This window comes from Phocoena phocoena, chromosome 2 (genome assembly GCF_963924675.1).
Source record: "Phocoena phocoena chromosome 2, mPhoPho1.1, whole genome shotgun sequence".
Lineage (NCBI taxonomy): Eukaryota > Metazoa > Chordata > Mammalia > Artiodactyla > Phocoenidae > Phocoena > Phocoena phocoena.
In genome coordinates, this window is record NC_089220.1 from 11,051,576 (window position 1) to 11,075,752 (window position 24,177).

At 56.2% G+C, this 24,177-nt stretch overlaps 1 protein-coding gene across 1 annotated transcript in view; it reads left to right on the forward strand.

Annotated features, from left to right (window-relative positions):
- Window positions 1-24,177, forward strand: part of ITPK1 (inositol-tetrakisphosphate 1-kinase) — a 163,747-nt gene that overhangs the window by 90,473 nt on the left and 49,097 nt on the right. Inside the window, exon 3 of the mRNA XM_065871440.1 lies at window positions 4,144-4,269. Within this exon, the coding sequence (XP_065727512.1) occupies window positions 4,144-4,269 (126 nt within the window). The remainder of the gene's footprint in view (window positions 1-4,143; window positions 4,270-24,177) is intronic.

The window sequence follows — 24,177 nt, forward strand, 5'->3', positions numbered from 1 at the left end:
CAGCGTTGGCCTCACAGGATGGCGTGAATTGGAAACGTGGCGCCTGCAGACCTCCTCTGGCCACGGCAGGCGGCCCTTTCATCGGGACACTTTGTGACTGGCTGAGAGGGACCCTTTCTGAGGAAGAGAACAGGTCCCTGGGAAAGTTCCCTTTTCTGCGAACAGAGTGTGGTCAGAAAAACAAAATGGCACAACTGAAGTGAGTTCACTTCCACCCGAGGCCCCATCCCCACTGCATCTGGGAAGCGAAGCCTCTGAGGTGCCTCCCCTGGTCCCAGGGTTCTCTTCTGTGCAGCATGCTCCAGCTGAGGGTCCCTCGTCTCTGACACCCTCCCTCCTGAGGGTCCCCTCTCCTGCGGTATCTCCCTCCTGAGGGTCCCCTCTCCTGCGGTATCTCCCTCCTGAGGGTCCCTCCTGTGTTGTCCCCCCTCCTGAGGGTCCCCTCTCCTGCGGTATCTCCCTCCTGAGGGTCCCCTCTCCTGCGGTATCTCCCTCCTGAGGGTCCCTCCTGTGTCATCCCCTCTCTGAGGGTCCCCTCTCCTGCGGTATCTCCCTCCTGAGGGTCCCCTCTCCTGCGGTATCTCCCTCCTGAGGGTCCCTCCTGTGTTGTCCCCCCTCCTGAGGGTCCCCTCTCCTGCGGTATCTCCCTCCTGAGGGTCCCCTCTCCTGCGGTATCTCCCTCCTGAGGGTCCCTCCTGTGTCATCCCCTCTCTGAGGGTCCCCTCTCCTGCGGTATCTCCCTCCTGAGGGTCCCCTCTCCTGCGGTCTCTCCCTCCTGAGGGTCCCTCCTGTGTCATCCCCTCTCTGAGGGTCCCCTCTCCTGCGGTATCTCTCTCCTGAGGGTCCCTCCTGTGTCGTCCCCTCTCTGAGGGTCCCCTCTCCTGAGGTATCTCCCTCCTGAGGGTCCCTCCTGTGTCATCCCCTCTCTGAGGGTCCCCTCTCCTGCGGTATCTCCCTCCTGAGGGTCCCTCCTGTGTCATCCCCCCTCTGAGGGTCCCCTCTCCTGCGGTATCTCCCTCCTGAGGGTCCCTCCTGTGTCATCCCCCCTCTGAGGGTGCCCTCGTCGGCAGGGTCCTGGGTTCTCTCCCACGTGCGCCCACAGCCTGCTGAGTACTGCTCCTGAGGATGCAGCCCCAGAGGGCCTTCTCCCGCTTCCCAGCCAGTGGGGAGAGACCACTGGCTCCTTGGGGTAGAACCCCTCAGGATGACCAAGGCTTGTCTGGTCCCTCGAGGAGAGGTGGTGCTGGAGAGCCATTCATTCATTCATTCATTTATTTTGCGGTACGTGGGCCTCTCACTGCTGTGGCCTCTCCCGTTGCAGAGCACAGGCTCCGGACGCGCAGGCCCAGCGGCCATGGCTCACGGGCCCAGCTGCTCCACGGCATGTGGGATCTTCCCGGACCGGGGCACGAACCCGTGTCTCCTGCATCGGCAGGCGGACTCTCAATCACTGCGCCACCAGGGAAGCCCTAGAGGGCCTTTTAGAGCCACTGACAGCACTGCTTGTGCCCCAGCAAGGACGCTGCCGCGATGCTGAGCAGAGACCATCCAGGCCTGACGTGTGTCCTGATTGCTGTTCTCGTGAAAGGGTTTCACTGGCACGAAAATGCTTGGAAAATACACAAAGGAAGGTGGCCGGCTTCCAAAACTCAACTGTTTACCTTCAGTGGGGCGGCCGGGAACGTGGGGAGCTTATTTTCCAAACAGCCCACGGTTGTCAGGTCTACAGGCCTTGGGTGATGCCAGGCGAGCGTGAGCTGAGGGCATTTCCTGCCCACCTCCTTCCCCAAACGCACTGGGGCCCTGGGTTCCTCTCAGGTGCTGACTCTGTCCCCTCTTGCTGCATGGGAAATGTTCTCTCTGGGATGGGTTTTCTGAGGCCCGGGGCGCCCTGCCCAGCATCACCATGTGACCCAGTTCTCTTCTATCCGTGGCTGTCTTGGTCTGAAAATATTGGCTTCTTGTTTTGGTGCCTGTCACAGTGGAGCCGCAGTTACAACACAAATGGGCTTGTGTCTGTGGCACCTCTGAGAATGAGCTGTCCTTTGCCCGTGTTCCCACTTCCCACCGGCTGCTCTGCCTTCCTTCCAATTCTGTTTTATTCTGGGAAGTGGAGTTGGATGGGAATGTAATAATGAATCCGCGGACAGAACCGGAAAGGTCCTCGGAGTTTCCTGTTTTTTATCCTAGGGGAAACTGAGGCCCAGGGATGCCGCTAGGCTTTTGCACAGGCCCCAGGACACCTAGCAGCTTGGCTGCGGGCCGAGCCCATTGGTGTCACTGTGTGTCCAGGCCCCAGCCGGGCCACCTCCCACCCGCGAGACCTTGCCCGGTCATTTTTCCTCCTGGGCTCTAGGTGTCCTGGTCTGTGAAGGGGGACCATCACCCCCAGCTCCTGGCTGTGCTGTGAGGACAAATGCCGTTTCCCTTCCCCGTCCAGGAGTCCCAGAAGATGGGCAGCCTTCTCAGCTGGTCTCATTTTTGCTGTTTTGTACACAGGCTAGTCACCGCGGAGAAGGATCGGTGTCCTTCAGTATTTTCTTTTGGTGAAGTCCATGGGATTTTTTTTTTCTTTTTTTTCAAATAGGTAAAATCCCTTAACATCTTTCCTGGCAGACAGTAAAAAAGAGGAGTTAAGGATATCAGCAGAAAAGAGCTGGCACATTCCGAAGCCTTAACGGAAAAAGAGTTTAAATGAGGGAGGATGGCAAGGTGTGGGCAGGGTCAAAGGAGCCAGCGGGGAGGTGGTGAGGCACCCCGAGAATGGCGGGCTGTCACCACCCCAGGCCTCAGGGGACTAGGGGAAGGAAGAGCTTAGGGACAGTGGTGGTCTTGGGAGAGGGGCTGCCCTGCGCAGTGGGGACGGTGGGAGCAAACACCCAGGCCCCTCTCCCATCTTCTGCTGGTGCCTCCAAATGGCCGGACTCGGCCAGCAGCCAGAAGACAAGGCAGCTGGGTGGTCGTGGCTGTAGAGGACAGCGTCCCGTGGCACAGGGCAGGCATGGGGCGTGGGACAGGCCCGGCTTCAGCTCTGCCTCTGCCCTCTCACCGTGAGGTCCCAGGCAGGTCTCAGAAGTCTGTGTCTGTGGGATTCCTTCTCACTGTGTGGTTTGAAAATGAAAAGAAATGAACGGACATACGTTTTTAGCACAGTGTCTGCCTAGAGCTGTCACCATGATTTCTTTATGAACGACTTTGAAACAAACAGCTGGGAATCCCAGAGGGAGGCCCCCCTGGGGGTGGGGCTGAGGGCAGGGATGGGGCTGGTGGCCGTCTCCGGCCTCTGCTGAGGCCACCCAGGGGGTCAGCCAGGTGCCGGGCTGGCGCCGTCCCCTCCAAGGGAGCGGGCCACGCAGCTGGTGGCGGCCGCGTGCCGGGCGGCAGACATCTGGCCAGTCAGGAAGCTCGGTGTCAGGCGGCCCCGGCTGTTGGCAGGTGCTCCTGTCTTGGGGGTCAGGTGATGTCGACTGTCTGTCAGCCAGCAGCTCTGGCTACCCCCGGGGCCTGATCTTCCTAACCCCACGCTCTTGAAAAAATAAACACGCCCCCCCAGTGGAGCCGTGCCTCAGGGACCCCAGGCAGCCCGGTGCCCCCTCACTTTGTCATCATAGGCCCTGATCTCAGTATGAAGTGCCAGCTTCTGGTCTCTCAAAGCAGCAGCTCTTAGATTCGCGCAGATCACAGCTTTGCCGAGACTGTGTGTAGTTTTGTGGAGAGAGTGTCCGCTTGCATCTCAGTTCAGGTCTGGCCGTGTGACTTCAGTCATTGGACTTGACCTCCCTGAACCCTGGTGTCCCCACCTGAAAAACCTGGGTGGTAGGGCAGCTGCAGTGTGGCCAGTAAATGCTTTCACGGTGACTCTCCCTTGATCCACAGAAACTTCGTCACCCTGATTCCACGTGTGTATTTTCTGTGTCCCGGGCCGCTTGGGGCTCGGGGACAGAAGTGTAAACACAGGGCTTGCCCCGGAAGGGCTCCAGGTCCTCAGCGAGTTCATCCCATTCGTCCCGTCCTGTCCCACGAGTGCCAGCCCTCCTCCTGCCCCCTGTCCGTGCCACGGGGACATGCAGAGGAGACGGCATAGACGGGGCAGCGGGCTCAGGAGCTGAAGTTGTTCTTTTTCTCTGTGTCTCCCGCTTGTAGCTGAACCTTAGCCGGCCAATCGAGGAGCAGGGCCCCCTGGACGTCATCATCCACAAACTGACCGATGTCATCCTCGAAGCCGACCAGAACGACAGCCAGTCCCTGGAGCTGGTGCACAGGTTCCAGGTGCGTGGAGGGGTGAGGCGGAAGGCCGGGAGTGGTTCTGTGCATTTCTAAAGCCGTGGAGCTGCCTTGCCGTGTACTGTGTACACACGGCTTGTACACACGGCTCTGCCACTGCCAAGAAGACATGGGCTTGTGGTCGGGCACTTCCCTGCCGGGGCCTCTGTCTCGTCGGAGGCGAGACGGGATTGAACCAGGGCATATTTGGAACCCGCTCCGCCCTCTACGCTTAAGAGACCTGATTTACCGATCTGAGCACTGCAGAGTCCGCACGTGCCTTTACGTCCTCAGTGACACACAGCCGCAGCCACAGGCGTTGAGTTGGCACAGGGGCGGAACCCTCTTGCCACCCCTGAAGAAAGGGACCCCCAAGGGCCTTTGAACTGGAGCGGCTGCCCTTGGCCCCTGAGTCCTGCCTTGGTGGAGAACCCCTCTCCGAGTTCACGGCTTTGACCCTGAGTGCCCATCTCTGAGCTGGGACCAAGTCTTCTTGGCTTTTCCCTTCTCCCTTCCCCATTTCCCCAGTAGCCTGGGTCCTGACCCCACGGTAACCCGCCTGCCACCTTGGGAGGTGCTGCCATTGCCGCCGCTGACTTGCCCTGTGTTTTCTGTGTTGTGGACAAGAGCATGATTCATTCCTCAGGAAAGCGGCTCAGGGGTCATGAAAAACAAGGTCACGTTATCAGTGAAAATGCAGCCGAGAGAGAGGGCCTCCCTGTGGGAGGGATGCTCGAGCCAGCGCTTTGCAGTGTGTGATAACCGGAGGGTTGACGTCCTGTCTTTCTTTATCAGGACAAAGGGGACTCTCATCACCACATAGCAGCCCTCCTGCTGACAGCATTTTCTTCCCCCATGTGTCCAGGGTCGGTGGCCTCAGCCTCCCTCACTTCCCTGTGGCTCTCGCCCCCTTCTTGACCAACTCTCGCAGATTCCCGCTTCCCATGAGCCCTGGTGGCCCGTTTGTGGCCCTGCTGGTGTCCTGTCCCACTCCCCCACACAAGTGGGGAGGTGCGCTGTCCACACGTGGTGCCCTGCAGGGCCTTTGCCTGGCCAGCAACCTGAAGTCTCTTCCGCTTCCATGGGGCTGGGGGGCCGTGGGGAAAGGCGTGTTTGGGCTCCTCTGTGAGCTCGCCAAGCCTCAGTTTTCTTATTTGTAAAATGGTGTTAGTACCAGGAAAACCTCATACCGTGTTGGGAAGAGTAAACAACACGATGCGTATGAAATGCTTCACCCGGTGCTCAGGCCCCAGCCAGTGCTTAGTTGGTGGTCGATACCAGTGTGATCACATGACCCCCTCGAGCCTCAGTTTCCTCTTCTGTAAAATGGGGTTGCTGCTAGGTCCTACTTCTTAAGGTGGGCAGGTGGCTGTGAGAAGTAAATGTCTTTGAGTATGTAGCAGTGTCTAATGTTTGCTGAGTTCTTACAGCTGCTCCCACCACTACTGCCTGTGTCATTACTTTCTTAGATAAAGGATTGGGAGTTAGGGAGGAGCAACCACCCCTGGGGGGCCTCCCATCGCCTGCTCCCCGCAAGCACACCCACAGCCCACGGCGCAGGGCAGGTGGTGGCTGAGCACTAAAGGGGAACTTGGTCCCCTGTGTTCCTATTCTTGTGCAGAGAAGGTTGGAGAGCATGTCGGGCGGCACGTGGGGACGTGCAGCTTCAAGGGTTTCAGCCACCGGCTGCGTTTCCCAGGGAGGTGTCGGCTGGGTCCCAGGAGTCTGTCCCACCCAGGGCACACACAGCAGCCGGCCCTCAGATGCCTGAGGTGACCTCAGGATAACCTTCCAGCCTCAGTATCTCCGGGATAAATTTTCACTGCCGTCTGTGCTTGAGCATGAAGCGGATATCGGCTAAGGCCGGGATGTTTCCTCTTTTGAGAAGACCACGATCCTTTGGGGACAAGGGTGACAGGCTGCACTTTGCACAGGCCCTGAGAAGAGAGGAGAGGGGCAGGGGCCAGTGGAGAGAGGGACCGAGAGGTGCCAAGCGAGGCCTGCTCAGCAGTGCGCAGGCCATCCTCCCGCCACGGGGCCCCGGGCTGTCGGCGCTGACCTGGTCTTCCCACCCTGCGCGAGATACGAGATTCAAGTTCAGAGCCAGGCCGTAGACTGACACTTGACCTTGACCGTGCCGTTGTTTTCAGATTCCTGTTTTAATATTTATTCTCGGGACATGAACAGGGAGGCGCGGGCTTAGGTGCGGGGAGGGGCCCAGGGTCAGGAGAGGCAGAAGGACGTTCAGATTTCAGAGACTGGGAAGCAGGTCCCCGGGCTTGGGTTTGCAAAGCTGGCCTTTCTGCATTTTGTTGTAAGAAAACAGAGAAAGGTGGTTTGCCCCAGAAGGGGCTCAGCTCGAAGGGCCTTCACCAAAGGCGATACTCGGGTCCCTGGGGAAGTGGCTTGGGGCTGTGTGGGTCAAGATAGATGAGCTTCTGAGATGTTTCTGACAGCCCTAGAGCATTCTGCCCATGGGATGCTTCCATTAAACCTTCAGGACCCAGGGATGGACAGGAATTCTCAGAGCTGAGAGGTTATGCTTTTTTTCTGGCTGCCCTTGTGGACAGGTTGGGGGTTGTGTGTCTGGAGCTTATGCAGATCACTAAAGCTGGTTGCCATAGAAATCAACCCCCAAGCTGCCACCTCCCCCCACCCCCCCACCAAAAGGAATATTGGCCTCGAGAGGGCTTGGCGTGGAGAATAATCAGGATGATTCAGTTGTTTTTCTGCGCCAAGGTTCTCGTGGAGCCGACAGCCTGGTGCCGCCGAGGCTCTGCCTGAGATTCAGTTATCAGGGAACAGACCTGGACAGAGGTCCCCTGGGGTGGTGAGAGGGTTTCGTGGCCTCTAGAGCTGCTTCTTCAGGGGAGCGACCAGAACCTCCTCACTGTGGCATCCAGGGCCAGCTGTCAGGTGTGGCCCGGGGGCTGAGGGGGGTGGCCCTTCTGCTGCTGCCCCAGAATTGTTCGAAGTGTTATGGTGACTGTATTCCATGAGTCGGGTGGTGCCGTCTAGGTGGATCTTCCTGGGGTTTCCCTGAATGAACTCGGAAGGAGGAGGTTCGAGTCTAAACTGTCACCTCTTCTCCCCATCTTCATTAGCTGGAAGGATGTTAAGTGTCCCCCAGATGGCCCCTGGACCCCCTGTGTGACCACAGGGACAGCTTCCTCTGAAGTGGCACACTGCTTGCTGACCACCGTCCACAGGAGCCCCCAGCCCGGAGGGGAGGCCTCGGGAAACCAGGAACTGCACTCGCAGACCCCAGGGTGATGCACTAGCAGACGCGCAGACCTGATCCCCGCTCATCCTGACTAAAAACTTTCTCACCTTTTCATCGCAATGATAGTGAAGACGGTAGCCTCTGAAGTGGCCCGTGAGGCCTGCAGTCTGGCCGCGGCCTCCCTCCCCCCCTCCCCAGCCTCATCTTGTCCCACCCGCCCCTTCCTTGCCTTGCTGGCCCTCCTGCAGCAGATGCTCAAGCTCTGAGCTCTTTTCCACCTCAGTGCCTTTGCACAGGACATTCCCTTAATTGGAATCCGTCCCCACCCCCAGCTCTCAGCTCAGGTGTCCCTTCCTCAGGGATGTCTCTCTGATTACCTGACTTAGGACACATTGTCTGTCCCAGGCCCTTAAAACTTTGCACCTTTCCTTCCCTCCGTTTGGAAGTTTGTCATTCTCTACTGGTTGCTTCTGCCAGTCTCGCCATTTGGAGGTTATAGCTCAGCAGGAGCAGGGATCACGTCTGCTTCAAGCTCCCCGGGTGTCCCCTTTGCCGCACACAGTGCCTGGTACGTAGGAGACACGTCTACGTGTCTGTGAGGTGGAAGAGCGTCGTGGGTGCGGGGCTGGTGCAGGGCGCCCATGCGGGTCAGGGGAGGGAGAAAGTGGCTCCAGTGGGTAGCTGGGCGGGGGCGGGGAGGGCTCACGAGGCAGACAGCGCCGCCTTTTGGGTGCCTGTGGACCTCCCTTCGGATGTGGGGACCTGCAGGACCATAAGGCTGGAGAGAGTGCTTTTCACACCAGGCTGTGGGGCTTGGACTTTATCCTGAAGGCTCAGGGTGGGAGCGATAAGATCAGATTTAACTGGAACGAGAGGCCCTGCTTAGGAGGGGGAATTACCAGTGCAGGATGAACTCCAAGCAGTGGGGACACTGTGGTCATAGGAACCTGGCAGTTTTCTGAGATGGAGAGGGACTCATGCCATTGGAGGCTCAGCAGTGCCCCCTCCTCACTCCAGGGCCCCTGTGGCCCTGAGCGTTCTTGCTCAGCCGTGACAGGCCAGCCTCTGAGCGGTCCGGCCCGGCCCTCCTGGGCCCGTGCAGGACGATGCCCCGCCCCCCTCACCTCTCGGGTCCCGTCAGCTGTTTGGTTGTATGAAGTGGATCTGGGAGGGTGCTCTTCCCTCGCCGCGGGGATGTCGGCAGAGAACGCACACTTTGCACATTGGTTCTTCGTCCTCATTACCTGAAAGGAAGTAGCATTTCAGTAGCCCAGCTCCCTACCCCCTACCCCTTATCCTTTTAAAAAACAAGTTTATTGAGATGCACATACCATAAATTCACTCTTTCAAAGTGTACCATCCAGTGGTTTTTAATGTATCCACAGATGTGTACAACCATCACTACAGTCAGTTTTAGAACATTTGCATCACCTCAAAAAGAAACGCTGTACCCTTTAACTGTCACCCCCCGCCCACCCCAGCCATAGACAACCACCACTTTCTATCTCTATAGATTTCCCTGTTCTGGACTTTAATATGCATGGAATCATATAATACATCATCTTTCGGAATTCCCTGGTGGTCTAGTGGTTAGGACTCCACGCTTTCACTGCCGAGGGCACGCGTTCAATCCTTGGTTGGGGAACTAAGATCTCACAGGCCACGTGTAGAGGCCAAAAAAAAAAAGAAAAGACAATACCATCTTTTGTGACTGGTTTCTTTCCCACAGCATAATGTTTTTAAGGTTCATCCATGTTGTACCGTGAATCTGTGCTTCTTTCCTCTTCACGGCTGAATAATATTCCAGTGTATGGCTAGACCGCATCGTGTCTGTCCAGTCATCAGCTGGTGGACATTCGGTGGTTTCCATCTTTTGCCTGTCATGAAGAACACTGTCGGAAACATTCATGCGCATGTTTTTACGCGTACGTGTGTTTTCATTTCTCTGGGGTATACACCCAGGAGTGGAATTGCTGGGGCAGCTGGTCGGTTGAGGAACCGCCAGACTATTTTCCCTGGTGGCTGTACCATTTTAGATCCCCACCGCATATAAAGCTTCCAGTCTCTCTACATCCTTGCCGACGCTTATCTGACTTTGATTTTAGCCATCCTAGTGGGCGTGCAATGGTATCTTGTAGTTTTGAATTGGTTTAAAAATTCCCTGGCAGCTAATAATGTCAAGCATCTTTCTGCATGTCTGTCAAACACTTGTATGTCTTCCTTGGAGCCCTCCTTATACTCTGTGTGCAAATGTCTAGAGCCCTCAGATTTGCCTTTTTCCTCCTCCAGACTGTTGGGCGCTGATAACTGGAGCCCTTGCCTGGCCTCAGAGCTGGCCTCCCCACTGCTTGCTGGCTGGCCTTTGGCATGTGCTCAGTTCCCTCATCTATAAAAAGTGGACAGCTGTCATCCACACCTCCCAGGACTGTGGAGGGACTGAGTACGTTAACACGTGTCCAGCCCTCAGAGCACTGGTGATCCTCAAGGCGTGAGTTGAGAATCTGCTGGGGCCCGGCCCCGGGGCAGGAAGCGGGCCCGCGTGTGGCCCGCCGCTCCCTGGCGGTGTAGCTGCAGGCTCCAGTGTCCTCCTGAGATGCTGGAGGACATCGGAGGGGGTGACTCGCAAGACCCCTCCCTCTCCATTCTGTGGGGATTGGCTCGGCCGCGCCGCAGTAACGAGCAGCTCCCGGGCCCCAGCACAGGCCTCCTTCTGCCCTGTACCGCACACCCTCCGAGGGCTGGCTGAGCTCTGCTGCATGTCTGGGACCCGGATGACGGGCAGCTGCTGACGGGTCCTGGTGGCCGAGGGAAGAGACCTCAGTGAAGCTCGTCCTGGCTCTTAGCTTCTGCCCCAAAGTGACACAAGCTGGGGACTCCTAACATTTCAGTGGCCACACGGCTCCTCCAGGCAGGGATCAGGGAAGTAGGAGCCGCCTGCAGGCCGGGGAGCCGAACATGGTGAACAAACAGTACACCGGGCCCTTTTCTTCTAAAAAATAAAAAAGACGCTTCAACACGTTAACATGCATGATGCCCTCGGCCCCAAGTGCGTGCAAGCGTTCACCACTCTTACTGTTAGCGCCTGGCGTGTGAGAACACGTGTGAGACACTCTGCCCAGCTGGAGCACTTAGTGACCACTCAGTTGTGTTGGCTTGTTATCATACCATGACGATAGTCCAGCAGCCTTATCTGTGACTGTCGGTTGCAGCCAACCTGAGAGTGCTTAGAGAAGTCAGTGAGACAGTGATTATGAAAGTGTCCCCAAGTGAGAGTTGTGCTCTGTGACAGGGGGGTGGAAATATGGACTGTCCTTAGAGGCAGGGCCGGGTGGCCTTCAGGGGGACTTTGGATACTGTGCCTGGCTCCACCGCTCACCAGCTCACCCACCTGGGCCTCGGTTTCTCCGCCCGCCACGCCAGGAACACGCCAGGATGCCAGCAGAAGACGGTGGCATTGAGAGCAGTGGTACCCAATCCAAAAGTCCATTGCCGTGAACAGCGGCGATCACCTCCAAGACCACAGCTCCGTTTTACTCCGAGACCCCTCTGGCTCCGAAATGATTTCACAGCTGTGTTGACTCAAACCCTGTCGACCTCAGATGTTTATGAGCAGCTGCCAGCACGGGGCTCTGTACTGTGTGCTGTAGGCGCAGAGGGCAAGTAGAAGAAACAACAGTTTTTGTTGTTGGAGGCTTTCTAATCTGATTAAGAAGATGACATCTAAACCTATCGAAAGTTAAGTGAGTTTCTGTCTGTCTTGGGGGCAGTGCCTGGTGGCATGTGGGCCTTCTGGGCGGGGGTCAGAGCCCTGAGCAGCAGGGAATGTTTCAGGTCGTCACCATGGAGCTACGGGAGAGGCCACCGTTTCCCGAGCACATCCCAAGTGGCCCTCTCTGTCTTGGGCACTCCACATCTTGTATCTGTCTCATTTGATACTTATATGTCAATCCATGGGAAAGATGGAATTACTTCCCCATTTTTTTAGGTGACAAAACTGAGGCCCAAGGAAGTTAAATCACTTGCCTACAGCCAATCAGTAAGAAGGCGGCTTGTGCTCTCTTCAGATATGCTTCGGAGGGGCTTTGGCAGGCAGCGGATGGAGTCCTGGAGGGTTGAGAGCCAGTGGTTCCCGGTCACTGTCTAGCATTGCTCTGACATCGTTGCTGCCACACGGTGATAAAATGTTGGCCGGCAGAGGCCAGGGGAGGCAGAGCTGGGCAGATCTGGTGGCCCTGGCCCGAGGACAGATCCTGTCCTGGGGAGGCTGTGAGGTCAGCCTCCCCATGACTGCTGCCCTGGGTCACGAGGCCCCTCCTCCCATGGCGGAAGTGGCCACACAATCCACCCATTGTGCGTCCAGGCCAGGCCAGAGGGCAGTGGCTGTGAATCTCTCATTCTGCCCCAGGGAGCTTGGGGCCATTTAGGGCCATTGAGTGTCTGCAGGGCCTTTCCCTGTGGTGGGGGAGGCCAGCCCCCCAGGAAGACGCACAGCTTTATGACCCTGCCTGTTACCTGCCCAGAGCAGAGATGGACTTTGTACAGCACTGGGTGGGGCGGTGGGAGGGACGGCCACGCGGAAGCCTGAGCTCACCCGGCGCGCTGGCCGTGGTCCCTCTGTGTGTGCGTGGACAGTCACCATTTCACAGCTCAGGGTTGGAGGTCTTCTGGGTTTTAGAAATACTAATGTTTGCTACTAATACATTTTCCCAAAGTCATAGGGAAAACTTGTGTATACACATTTCAGGGTTCCTTAGTTCGGCCCTGTGGACGTGTTGGGCTCCTCGAGTACCAGTATCTGGGTTTTGGAGATTGGGAACTCCCACCAAGAGGTCTGTAGTCCCGTGGGTTCTTTATTTCAGGAACATCTACGGCAGGAAGGTGTCTTCCACTCTCCTCCTGGCTTCATTGGGGCCATGACTTCCTGACTTGCTTCTGTGCCACCCATGTGGTCTGTGTGCCCACGATAAAGGCCCATGTGGTTTCTTTTGACTTTGTGTAATAAATCACAAAGTCTCTCACCAGCCAAGAGTAAAGCTGCTCTGGTGGGCCACGGGCTGGGCCTCCGCTGACCTCCGTCCTCTGGAGACGGACAGAGTGAGCCACAAGGACCTTCTGTGAGCCCCTCCCACGCTGGCTGGGGTCCATGCCCCCTGCCTCAGGCCTCACACACTCCCTGGCTTCTAGCCCCTGACCTGGCCAGTATCTCGCAGTCTCTCCATTGATCCATGAGATCATTCGTCAAATAACCACTGTGTCATTCATTCCACAAGTCTTTTTTTTTTTTTTTTTTTTTTTTTTTTTGCGGTACGTGGGCCTCTCACTGTTGTGGCCTCTCCCGTTGCGGAGCACAGGCTCCGGAAGCGCAGGCTCAGCGGCCACGGCTCACGGGCCCAGCCGCTCCGCGGCACGTGGGATCTTCCCGGACCGGGGCACGAACCCGTGTCCCCTGCATCGGCAGGCGGACTCTCAACCACTGCGCCACCAGGGAAGCCCCATTCTACAAGTCTTAAGTGAGCACTTGCTGTGTGCCAGGAATCCTAAAAGACATCGCAGATACAAAAAATAAGACAGGTCAGGTGGATGCAGCCCCTTTCCCCACGGAGTGTGTGTGTGTGAGTGTGTGGGTGGTGGGTGTGAGTGAGGGTGTGAGTGTGAGTGAGGGTGTGTGTGTGAGTGTGTGAGAGTGAGGGTGTGTGTGAGTGTGTGGGTGTGTGTGTGTGTTGCTATAGGGGAGGCAGGGTTGATGCTAAGGAAACACAAGTAAATGGAGGAAAAGCACCATAGTCTCCATTTATGGTAAGTTCTAGGAAGAAGAAAAATCAAGACCTGTGATAACAGGGAGGGTGTTATCACCTCTCTGAGGAGGTGACACTTGAGCCAGGCCTAAAAGGCCTAGTGAGCAGGGGGAGGGAGTGAAGCAGGCGAGGGGGCTGCGTCTGCCAGGCCCCGTGGCAAGACGGGCGCAGAGGCCTGCGGACCTGGAATGGGCTGGCGCTGCTGAGCGCGCGGTGGCGGGAGAATGCGCGGCCCGAGGGCGCGCTGGCTGCCGCTTCGAAGAGGGCTGAGGGTGTGCAGCAGGAAGTGAGGCCGTTGTCGCAGCGCTAGGGGTCATTGCCAGGGTCACGGCCGGCAGCAGTAGCTGTCTCTGCTCTCTATTCTGCGGCCGGAGGCTGGGAAGGCGGGGTGGCCTCGTGCAGGGGTGAGGCGCCCAGGCCTCCCCCGGCCCAAGTGGCCCCGCGTCCCAGAGTTCAGCGTCACACTGCGAACTCTGCTGTGGCTCCAGACGACTCCTCTCTCCCCGCCAGCAGCGCTGGGGTGCCCCAAGTCCTGGCTGTAGCCTTGCTCACCCAGCAGGGCAGGAGCGGGCGCCTGCGCTTGCCTTGGGAACAGGGAGTCTGACTCTGGCTGGAGGGCTGTGGCCCCGGCTGGGCGGGCAGAGCCGGCCTGTGGCCGGGGTCCTGGGAAGCAGCCTGAAGGCAGGGGCCGCTCCCCAGGCTCACCTGGACAGGTGTGTGGAGAAGGCGCGCATGGTTAAGACGGGTGCTTAAGAAGTGAGGGGCTGCTGCTGAGCCGGGGCGGAACCGAGCTGCTGGGACCAGGCAGCCCCTGTCCACTTCTCACTTTGCTCAGCTGTTGGCTGTGACACCTGGTCACATAACTGGGACCCCCTCTGGTCCCGACAGTGACCCCTGAGTGGAAAGGCCAGCCTGTCCTGGTTTAGTGTCAGCCGGTGAGGAGATGCCTTCTCCTGGCTGGCACCCAGCCCTGCAGATCCCTCCCCAGTCCCGGAGGTGGTGTGTGGCCGAGGTCTCTGTCTGCCTGAGGACCTGAGTAGCGCCGTGGCACTGTGACAGGGCATGTGACATTTGTCAGGTGCTCAGCCTGACCGGGCACCTTGCCAGCCTCCCGCTGACGGGAGGTGGAGAACACATAAGTTTGGTGCTGAGGTCTGGGGACAGAAAGGGAGGTATTGTTCTAGTCGGGGGCCTGGAAGCGGGGGAGAAGGTGTTTGTTGTCTCAGATGGTAAAGTGTTCCGTTTCCTCCCCGCCCCCTCTTCCTCAGCGTTCAGGGTTACACTTTGATGGGATTGCTTTTCTTCATGGACTTATTGTGTCTCTGTCAACCACAGTGTGTCGTCCCCACGGGGACCCCGGTTTTCTCTCCTAGATGGCTGAGCGAGGCGCGTGTCACCGCAGACCGTCTGGGAAGATGACTCATGCGGATGGACAGTCGTGGGTGGCATCCGGCCTGGAGACGGGATGGGGGTGTCTGTGACCCGGGCACACTGGGGCGGGTGTGCAAGTCACACACCCAAGATGCTGGGGCCCAGCCCCGCCTCCACAGGTGCCCTGCTTCCCTCCCCCCACCCCCCATCTGGAAGGGGTTTCGCCCTGCTCCGTCAGTGGCACAGGTCGCATTCAGTTCATTCTAGAGCCTGGCGCCTGGCTGCTCCAACCTATTCTTGTCTCTTCTGAACCCCTGGTTCTGTGACTTTTGTTCACCCGCAGGGACAGTGGGGGCGTTATTGCTGGCGTTCTGCTCCCAAGAAGCTCCCCAAACGCTCCAGTGTTTCTCCCACCTTCTGCCCCCGGGACAGGGAGTTTAACCAGCCTATTCATGCACTGTGGTTCTGGTGGATTCCGTAGGCATGGCCTTGCGCATGTCCCCTCCGTCTGGCTCTCTGCCGTCTGACGTAGGTAACCCGTGCACATGCAGCAAATTAAAGGAGCCTTTTCCCACCCCTGCTGCCCATCCAGCGCATCCCCGTCTTGGGGGCAGCCATGGCTGCAGCAGCCTAGAGCCTTTTTAGGGGAGTTCCATGTACATGAGCGAAGACGGTCTTCCCGTCCTCACACAAAGCCATTATTCTGTGTGATCTTTCTTGGAAATGATTTCATATCAGTCCTTCCTTCAGGCTGCCTTATTATTTTTAATGGCTGCATAGTATTCCGTTAAATGGCCTTAAATCCTTTTCTTAACCATTTCTCTACTGATAGACACTTAGGACATTTCTGATCATGTTTCGGAAACATGCTGCAGCGATTATCTTTGTACCTATATCTTTGTGTGCACGTGTATGGAATTATGTGGGATAAATAGCTAGAAATAGAAACGCTGAATTTATGTAGTCTTAATTTTGGCTGTTGCCCAATTTCTCTCCACAGAAGTTGGGCCAATAACACTCCCTCCAAGCAAGTGCTGGCCCATGTCCCACCACTTCGGGAGGTGTTTCTAATCGGTTGAATTTGGCCAAGTTGCAGAGAATCGGAGAGTGCCGGGACCCTAGCAATCGCGTCCTCATCCTGTTGTTTTTTTTCCGTGGGGCACTCAGGGCCCTGGGAGGGGCAGTGTCTGGGCCGCCTTGCTCCTGTCTGGTGCTCGTGCACACCCTACCTTTCTCCTCTGTACTGCCTGTGCCGCAAGGGCCTGACGACCCGGGCCTGAGCTCGTGGGTTTAAATAACGGGTCTGAAGAGCAAAATAGGCTGAGGGGCAAATTGCATCGTCATTTTCCTTTCAGCAGCTCTGCCAGATCAGAGACAGTATCGTGCCAAAGGTCAGGCAGCATCTCTGTCCTTCCTGAACTGCGAAGCCCGGCGCACGTGCCCCCAAGGCCGGCACTGCGCCTGACACGCTGCCCAGGCCTCGTCCCTTCCAAGCTTGGCCCCTTAGCCTTGCACACCTCTAGACAGGTCACCGCCAAGCTCAGAGCTGGCTCGTCACTCCCCGCCTCGGGACCCTGTTGCTTTAGGATCAAGTCCAAGCCCCTTGGCTGGTCTGTCTCCAGCTGCCTCTCCCGCCTGTCTTCACCTACGTCCACCTAGCCACGCGGGCCCCTCACCCCATGCCTCTGCTTTTGGAATGTCTTTTCACGCGTCCCATGCCTGTGACCCTTCGTGGCTCAACGTCATTGGCTTCCAGAAACCCTCTCTCCCCTCCTCTTCCCCGCTCTCCCACCCGCTCCCCCATGTGGCAACCCTGTCCTACTCTGTTATCACCAGTCACCCCCGCATCTCTGTCCACTTACGAGCCCCCAGTGAGGGTGGGTGGGATGTGGCCGCTCTGAGGCTGAAGAGGTGACCCCCTCCCTCCCAAACACACATACACACCCATCACGGGCTCTCACCCTCCCTGGTCTCATGCTGTCTGGGAGGCCTCAGGCTGGGCGCACAGACACCTGAGATCTCTCTGGAATACAAACGAGGGTTGATTAAGACCAAGGCATCTGCTGGGTGGGGAAGCCCAGCTCTTGCTGGGAGCCATTTGAGGAGAGTTAGAGAAGTGGTAGTAGGTGAGGACAAGCCGTCTAACATGCCAGGCTGAGTCTGTGAGGGCTGGAGAGTCATCTGGTGACTGCAAAGGACAGTCTCAGGGTGTGTATGGGCTTGGTTGAGCTAGTGAGTGGGTGTCTGTCCCCGACATGGAGCCATTATCTGTCACTCGTGCGCCCGTCCTGCTGGCCTTCTTCCCTCTGCTGTGTCCTACCACGCTGCCAAAGTTGTCCTGTGCAGTCACAGTGCTGTACACCTGCTTGAGGGCAGCAGGCCCTGGGCTCCCATGTTGCAGTCTGGCTCCATCAGGCCCAAAGAGCTTGCTTTCTTTGTTTATCATGTCACAGAATCAAAGAATCCTAGAACTTAAAAGTCAGAAAGGATGGTAAAAATACATTATTCTGACTCTCTTGTTTATAGACGAGAAATCTGAGATACAGATAACTTGTGACCTCCAGAAGCACACATAAAGTTAATGGTGATTCCAGGACTTGAACCCAGATTTCTAGACTCTGCCTTTGCCTTAACTTTCACAGTGCCTCAGGGTCCTGGTGCTGGGGTCCGGACTGCCCTGGTGCTGCAGCTGGCCTGAAAGGGGTGGTCTGCCAGTGATTGGAAGGCAGAAGCCTTGGCTGGCCGGCTGTCAGGGACAGTTACACAGGTTGCACACTGAACAGCTCAGTAGGCTGCAGATGGCTCCCTGTGTGGCTGGACTCAGCGCTCCTGCCCCTAGTATGTACTGGATGGTGCCACAACCTTCTCTTGGCTCCTGGGAGCCTACTCTCAAGGTTTAGCCGCAGGAATCTCCAGGCGCAGCCCTACGCCAGATCCGGCTGCCTCTTTAGACCCTCAGCCTATGATTCTTGAACAGCCACGGGTGGCAGGGTTTAGCTAGGGCTGTGGCTGCCTGGCGCACTGTGACATCAAGGCTCTGGGGCCTAGTGTGGATTCCTCAGGACTGTCCATGGTGTGTGGTTTTCTGTGAGCTCTAATGAACAGGCAGGTATTCTGAGTGGTGCCAGGAAGGCTTTGACTCAGAGACACTGGGTCCTGGCCTCAGTTGATTACAGGCTTCGGTGGTCTGGCCAGAGGATTTGTTAGTTGTCCACCCGGAAAACTCTGCTCAGCCCGGCTCATGACCTCATCCTCACCTGCGGCTGCCCTCCCAGCGACTGGTCTCGCTCTCGGCAGAAGCATATACTGTGCCTCTGAAGGTGGGATCGCTGGCGACACTGCTGCAGTGTTAATCCTCCCTCCACGGGGCCCATTCCTTCACCCAGCAGTGTCCACAGCGGCCCTTCTGTGCGTCGGGCACGCGTCCTTCCCTTGGTGCCATGCGGATCCTCCTCCCAGAGGCCGCTGTGGACTCCGGCGTCCGGCCATGCCATTTGTTTGCTCTCCTAAGAAGTGTCTGTCTTCAATTGTGTTAGTTTGTCTTGATCCCAGGTTGGGAACAGATGCAGACTGGCCCAGTGTGGTGGTCCCTGGGGGGGCCTTTGAGTGAAGAGTGAAGCGGGATGCAGACCCTGGGGTGATGGGAGAAGCAGATGGGCCTGCAGCCTTTCCTTTTTTTTGTTTTTCCTTGTGCTGCCACCAGACGCAGTGTGCCTGGCCTCACGGGCTGAACCACCAGGCCTAAGGCCTCTAGGCTAAAGACTTGGCCTGGCAGAACGTGAGAAAGGCTTACTTTTTTTCCCTTTTAACATAAGTTTTAAAAGAAGGTTTTTAGATCTGAGAAAATGTAAATTTTTTTCACGTCACAAAATTATTTAGTGACACCAAGATTCTAAGATTCTAAGGCTTCTGATTCCCAGTATAGTTTTCATTCCACTAAACCTCCATGACTTGGTGCTTAAGGAAGGGTTCAGCATCACCACGTGGTAACCGTGTGCCCATGTAAAAGTATCCAGTCTTTTTTGTTTTATGTAAATAAATAGCTAATGGAAAATTTAAAAAAAAAATTTTTTTTTTAAAAGAATGAACCTGAGTGATCCTGGCCAGAGCTAGAATTGAGATGCTTTTTTTTTTTACCCAGGTTTGCTATGCCTGTTTCACTGACTAGAAACTAGAGGGCTCTGGAGCCAGATGGTGTGGGTTCAGGTCCCATCCTGGCTACCTCCTAGCTGGGGGAGCCTGGGCAAGGTACTGAGCTTCTCTGAGCCTGAGTTTCTCTGTCTATCAAATGGGGCTGCTACTAGGACTTCCTATGTAGGGTTGTTATGACGAATATAGTGTCAGTTGCTGCAAGGTGTAGGACATTGTCCTGCACTTGGTGAGCGTTTAGGAAAAGTTAGCTGCTATCATTATTACTGTTGTAATGATCGATAATAGTAACACATCCTAGCATCTTGCCAGGGCCTCCATCATGGTGTCAAGACTTGAGGAACTAGAAGCTTCCTGGCTTTCACCTCCCACTTGGTGTGGAAGGAGCTCGTTAAAAGGCCAGCCTTTGTGCCATCAGCTGAACGCTCTGGGTGCCGGTCATGCTCTCAGGAAGAGCCAGAAGGAGTGAGATTATGCCGAGTAAGCCCAAGGTCACCCCCTTTCCTGTAAAAGCCCCCACGAGTAATTTTTAACAGCTACAAGGAAGTCATTTGAGTTCTTCCTCAGCACGCGCTTGGTGGCTGAGTGTTAACGGAAACACCCTGATTCGTGGGCTTCCGGGAATCTTCTTGGAGAGTTCTGTGCGTGGCGTGTGGGGTTCATCTTGAGTGCCGCTGCTTCTCTACTTCTAGAACCAAGTGATAATCAGGATTCTGAAGTCCCATTGGGGTATTTAGCACAAAAGGTGGTTGTAATTCCCAAGTGATCGCCGCCGTGATCGGTCGTGGTGGCTCCCAGGGCCGTGGAGGTGGTCGTGGTGGAACTGGGCCCCGTTTTCCACTTATTATTATTTCTTTTGCTGTACGTGGGCCTCTCACTGCTGTGGCCTCTCCCGTTGCGAAGCACAGGCTCCGGACGCGCAGGCCCAGCGGCCATGGCTCACGGGCCCAGCCGCTCCACGGCATGTGGGATCTTCCCGGACCAGGGCACGAACCCGCGTCCCCTGCATCGGCAGGCGGACTCTCAACCACTGCGCCACCAGGGAAAGGCCCCGTTTTCCACTTTTGATGCACTCCACATGGGAGGCTGGAGTCCCGGACCGGGTAAGCACAAGGCAGGCCACACCGCAGAGCAGGGACTGCGACCCAGGGCCTTGCTGTTTAGTCCAGTGCTCGCTTTCTCTCCGTGCCCACCTTTTTTTTTTTTTTTTTTTTATGCGTTACGCGGGCCTCTCACTGTTGTGGCCTCTCCCGCCGCGGAGGACAGGCTCCGGACGCGCAGGCTCAGCGGCCATGGCTCACGGGCCCAGCCGCTCCGCGGCACGTGGGATCCTCCCAGACCGGGGCACGAACCCGTGTCCCCTGCATCGGCAGGCGGACTCTCAACCACTGCGCCACCAGGGAAGCCCTTTTTTTTTTTTTTTTTTAATTGAAGCGTGATATACACAGAGAAAAGTGTGCATGTTGTGAATAGCTTGCTGAAGTTTTGCTACACACAGATACACCGTGTACCGAGCACCCGATGAAGCACTAGAGCAGTGCCGCTCCCCTGAGCCCGGCCCAGCCCAGCCCTGCCTGGCTCTGCCCTGCCCTTTTCCTGTCCTTCCTCATCCTTGGGCAGTGGGCTCCCTTCCTGCTCCCAGTGCAGAGCTCCTGTCCTGCCCCGTGACATTCTCTTCCCGGGGTGGGGAACAGGGCCACTGGAGGGAAGGAAGCCAGTTACCAAACCAAGAGATGGACTTTCTCCAACAAACTGGGCACCGTCAATTCCCTATTCCATGAATGGCTTCCAACCTGGTCCCCACCCCCCGCCACTGGTCCTGGCCAGCAGGATTTTGGTGAAATTCTCCCTCCAGGCTGCAGGTTAACGCGCAGAATGCTTGGCAGGGAGCCGGTGCTGAGCTCACCCAGCCCTGCACGTGCCCCTTGTTAGCATTCGCCGTGCTGTTTGTTCCCTGCCCTGCCTCTGCCGGAGATTGACAGCACCCCAAGAACAGGGCATCAGGCTCGCTCCCGCTCTGGGGCTTGCATAAGCGCCTGCTGGTTGTGAACCCACGAAGCCATCTTTCGAACAACCGGCCACCGAGAGACCCAGTAGGAGACTCTGCTCGTTCGTGGGAGGTCCAGGCAGCTCCCAGCCTCTCCATCCTCCTCCCACCGCTGGCCCCAGGCTTCGGTCCTCTGTTTCCTATTCTAGACCTGCCCTACTGAGTTGTGGACAGATGAGGACTGAAGCTTACAGAGGCCCCACATAGCAAGTGGGGAAAGCAGGAATTTACGCGGGTCTGGCGGCCTCCAGCTCCTTCCTACGTGTGAGACCTCTTCCCAGCAATGGCCTTCACTTGGCAGAAGAGGAAGCTGAGACCCAGAGAGGAGACGGGGCTCCCAGCACTCTGTGGTGGCCCTTCCTCCATCCTAGCTCGCCTTCCTCCAGAGGCGTAGATTTCCAGAACCGTCCACCAAACCTGAATTCCCAGTCCTGCCGTCGGGGTTAGAGGCTAGGCTGTGCCCGGCTGGGCTCTCAGGGGCACACGGCCCAGCAGGCAGCCTTCCAGCTGCTGGGTCCCGAGCGTGATGAGGTGAGGCCGTGCCCGGGCACTCCCTCACTCCAGAGCACCAGGTCCAAGGCAGGTGGCATCCTGGACCCACATAAGGTCCTGCTGTTAATGCTGGCTGGTTTACCTATTTTTTCTTGCTTGTACTTTTGGTATCATGCCTAAGAAACCATTGTCTAATCCAAGGTCACAAAGATTTACACCAGTGTGTTCTTCTAAGAGATTTATAGTTTTAGCTCTTACCTCATAGGATTTTTATGTTAAAAGAAATAGTACTTGCCGACCGCTTTACCCGGTGGCGTGCATGTAGCCAGTCCTGGGTAAATGGTAGCTGCTGCTATTCTAAATCATTATCAATTATGATTATTTATTATCATCTTTACCATGAGTAACTCTCATTGTGTTTCCCATCTGGGTGGCGGCCTCCTGCTCCTTCCTGAAAGATAGTGTTGCTGTTCGGACTCATTTCTGGCACAGTTGTGGGTGCAGGGAGTTGAAGAAAGGGAGGACCTCATTACTTTCCCCACTCCCTCTATTTCCCCCCAAACTTTTTGTTTTGGGAAATTTAAAAATGCTTGAGAGGATGCTGCAATGCGCTCCCCGTACGTCACCCAGCTTCACGAGTCAGCAGCTCGTGGCCGCTGTGCTTCACCTGTGCCTTACCTACTTCTTTTTTTTTTTTTTTTTTGCGGTACGCGGGCCTCTCACTGTCGTGGCCTCTCCCGTTGCGGAGCACAGGCTCCGGATGCGCAGGCTCAGCGGCCATGGCTCACGGGCCCAGCCGCTCCGCAGCACGTGGGATCTTCCCGGACCGGGGCACGAACCTGTGTCCCCTGCATCGGCAGGCGGACTCTCAACCACTGCGCCACCAGGGAAGCCCCCTCACCTACTTCTTTCCCTGTGCCCGGTTATTGTGAAGCAGATGCTAGACATCATGTTTAACCTGTAAATTGTTTTAGTACACATCTCTGAAAAATGAGTCATCACTTTTCTTTTTTAATTGAAGTGTAAGTTGATTTACAATTTGTTGATCTCTGCTGTACAGCAAAGCGATTCAGTTGCACGTATATATACATCCTTTAGTATTCTTTTCCATTATGGTCTATCACAGGATATTGAATATAGTTCCCTGTGCTACCACTTCCTAGAAAGAGACCTGCGGTGTTTTGGGGGAGTGGACCAGAGCCCTGTTACCTCCTGAGGATCCGGGGGGTGGATACTGGGTGCCTTTCCTGCTTCCCTGTGAGGAGAGGGCTGGCCAACTGCAGCTGGGCTCTGTCAGGACCTGAGCTGTCTGCAGAGGGTTGCTCGCTGCAGCCTCGGCTACCCTGGGCCGGGGATCGTGTCATGCTCTGGTTGCTCACCGCAAGTGCAGAGGTGGCCCGACCCCCTGTCTGCCAGGCAACGGGCTCAGAGATCTTAGGTCGGGTTGGGCCCTAAGGGTCTGTGTGCTGTAGAACCATGAGAATCCTTTTTGGTTTTGTATCTACCAACTCTTTTCTTTTTTTTTTTCTTTCTTTCTTTCTTTTTTAAAAATTTATTTTGGCTGCTCCGTGCAGCTTTCAGGATCTCAGTTCCCCAACCAGGGATGGAACCGGGGCCACGGCAGAGAAAGCGCTGAGTCCTGGGGCTTCCCTGGTGGCGCGGTGGTTGAGAGTCTGCCTGCTAATGCAGGGGACACGGGTTCGAGCCCTGGTCTGGGAGGATCCCACATGCTGCGGAGCAACTACGCCCGTGAGCCACAGCTGCTGAGCCTGCGCGTCTGGAGCCTGTGCTCTGCAACGAGAGAGGCCACGATGGTGAGAGGCCCGCGCACTGCGATGAAGAGTGGCCTCCGCTTGCCACACCTAGAGAAAGCCCTCGCACAGAAACGAAGACCCAACACAGCAAAAAAATAAAATTAATTAATTAATAAACTCCTACCCCCAACACCTTAACAAAAAAAAAGAGCTGAGTCCTGACCATTAGACCACCAGGGAACCCCCACTACCAACTCTTTTCATATCTGTCACTGTCATCTCGTTGTCCATGGCAGCTCCCTGAGATAGGTTTTATTCACAGTGTACGTTTACACACAGGAAATGAAATGTCAGAGATTAATTCCAGTTTCTTCTTCACAGATATAAGGTGGCAGAGGCAGGATTTGAACTTGGGACTCCCATCTGCATTTTCTATTAGCTGAGAGCAAATCCTTGTGTCCCACTCCTTCTCCTTTCCTGGCCAAACATGGAACTGCAGAGGAAATGGTATCTCTCATGTTCATCTGGGTTCATCTCTCATTCGGCTCAGATTCTCAGTGGGGAAAACTTGACCCCTGCCCACTCCTCCCCAGCCCAGCAGAGGGCCCGGTGCCCCTCTTGGCGTCATCACCCCATGGGCCTCGGGGGGGCGGGGGCATCTGGCCCATCTGTGCTCCTTTGTCAGTATTCTCTAGACTTCTTCCTGGCCCTGCTGACCCCGAGCTATATATCTCTGCGTTTCCCTTGCTTTAGCTGCTTAAAGCCAGACTCTTCCTTGTTAACTTCCAGGATCCCTTTCTAGGTGTTTCGAGGCAGGCTGTCTAACAGAACATGTGTTTACCATTTGCCATGGAGACGGTTTGGGCCTTTCTTCCTCGAGTGGTGATAAAAATGGTAACAGGGCGCTCACCCTTCCAGCAATTTGTTTGGTAATTCTAAGAGACCTGTGAAAAATACATGAAGCCTGCGATACCATAGATAAACTGAAAGGCTCGGAGGAAAATTTGCTTGTGGATAATGGGGTGATTGGAAAAACTCTTTCTTTGCCCTCTCCGTCCTTGTCCCCGAAGAGATCATGTTTAG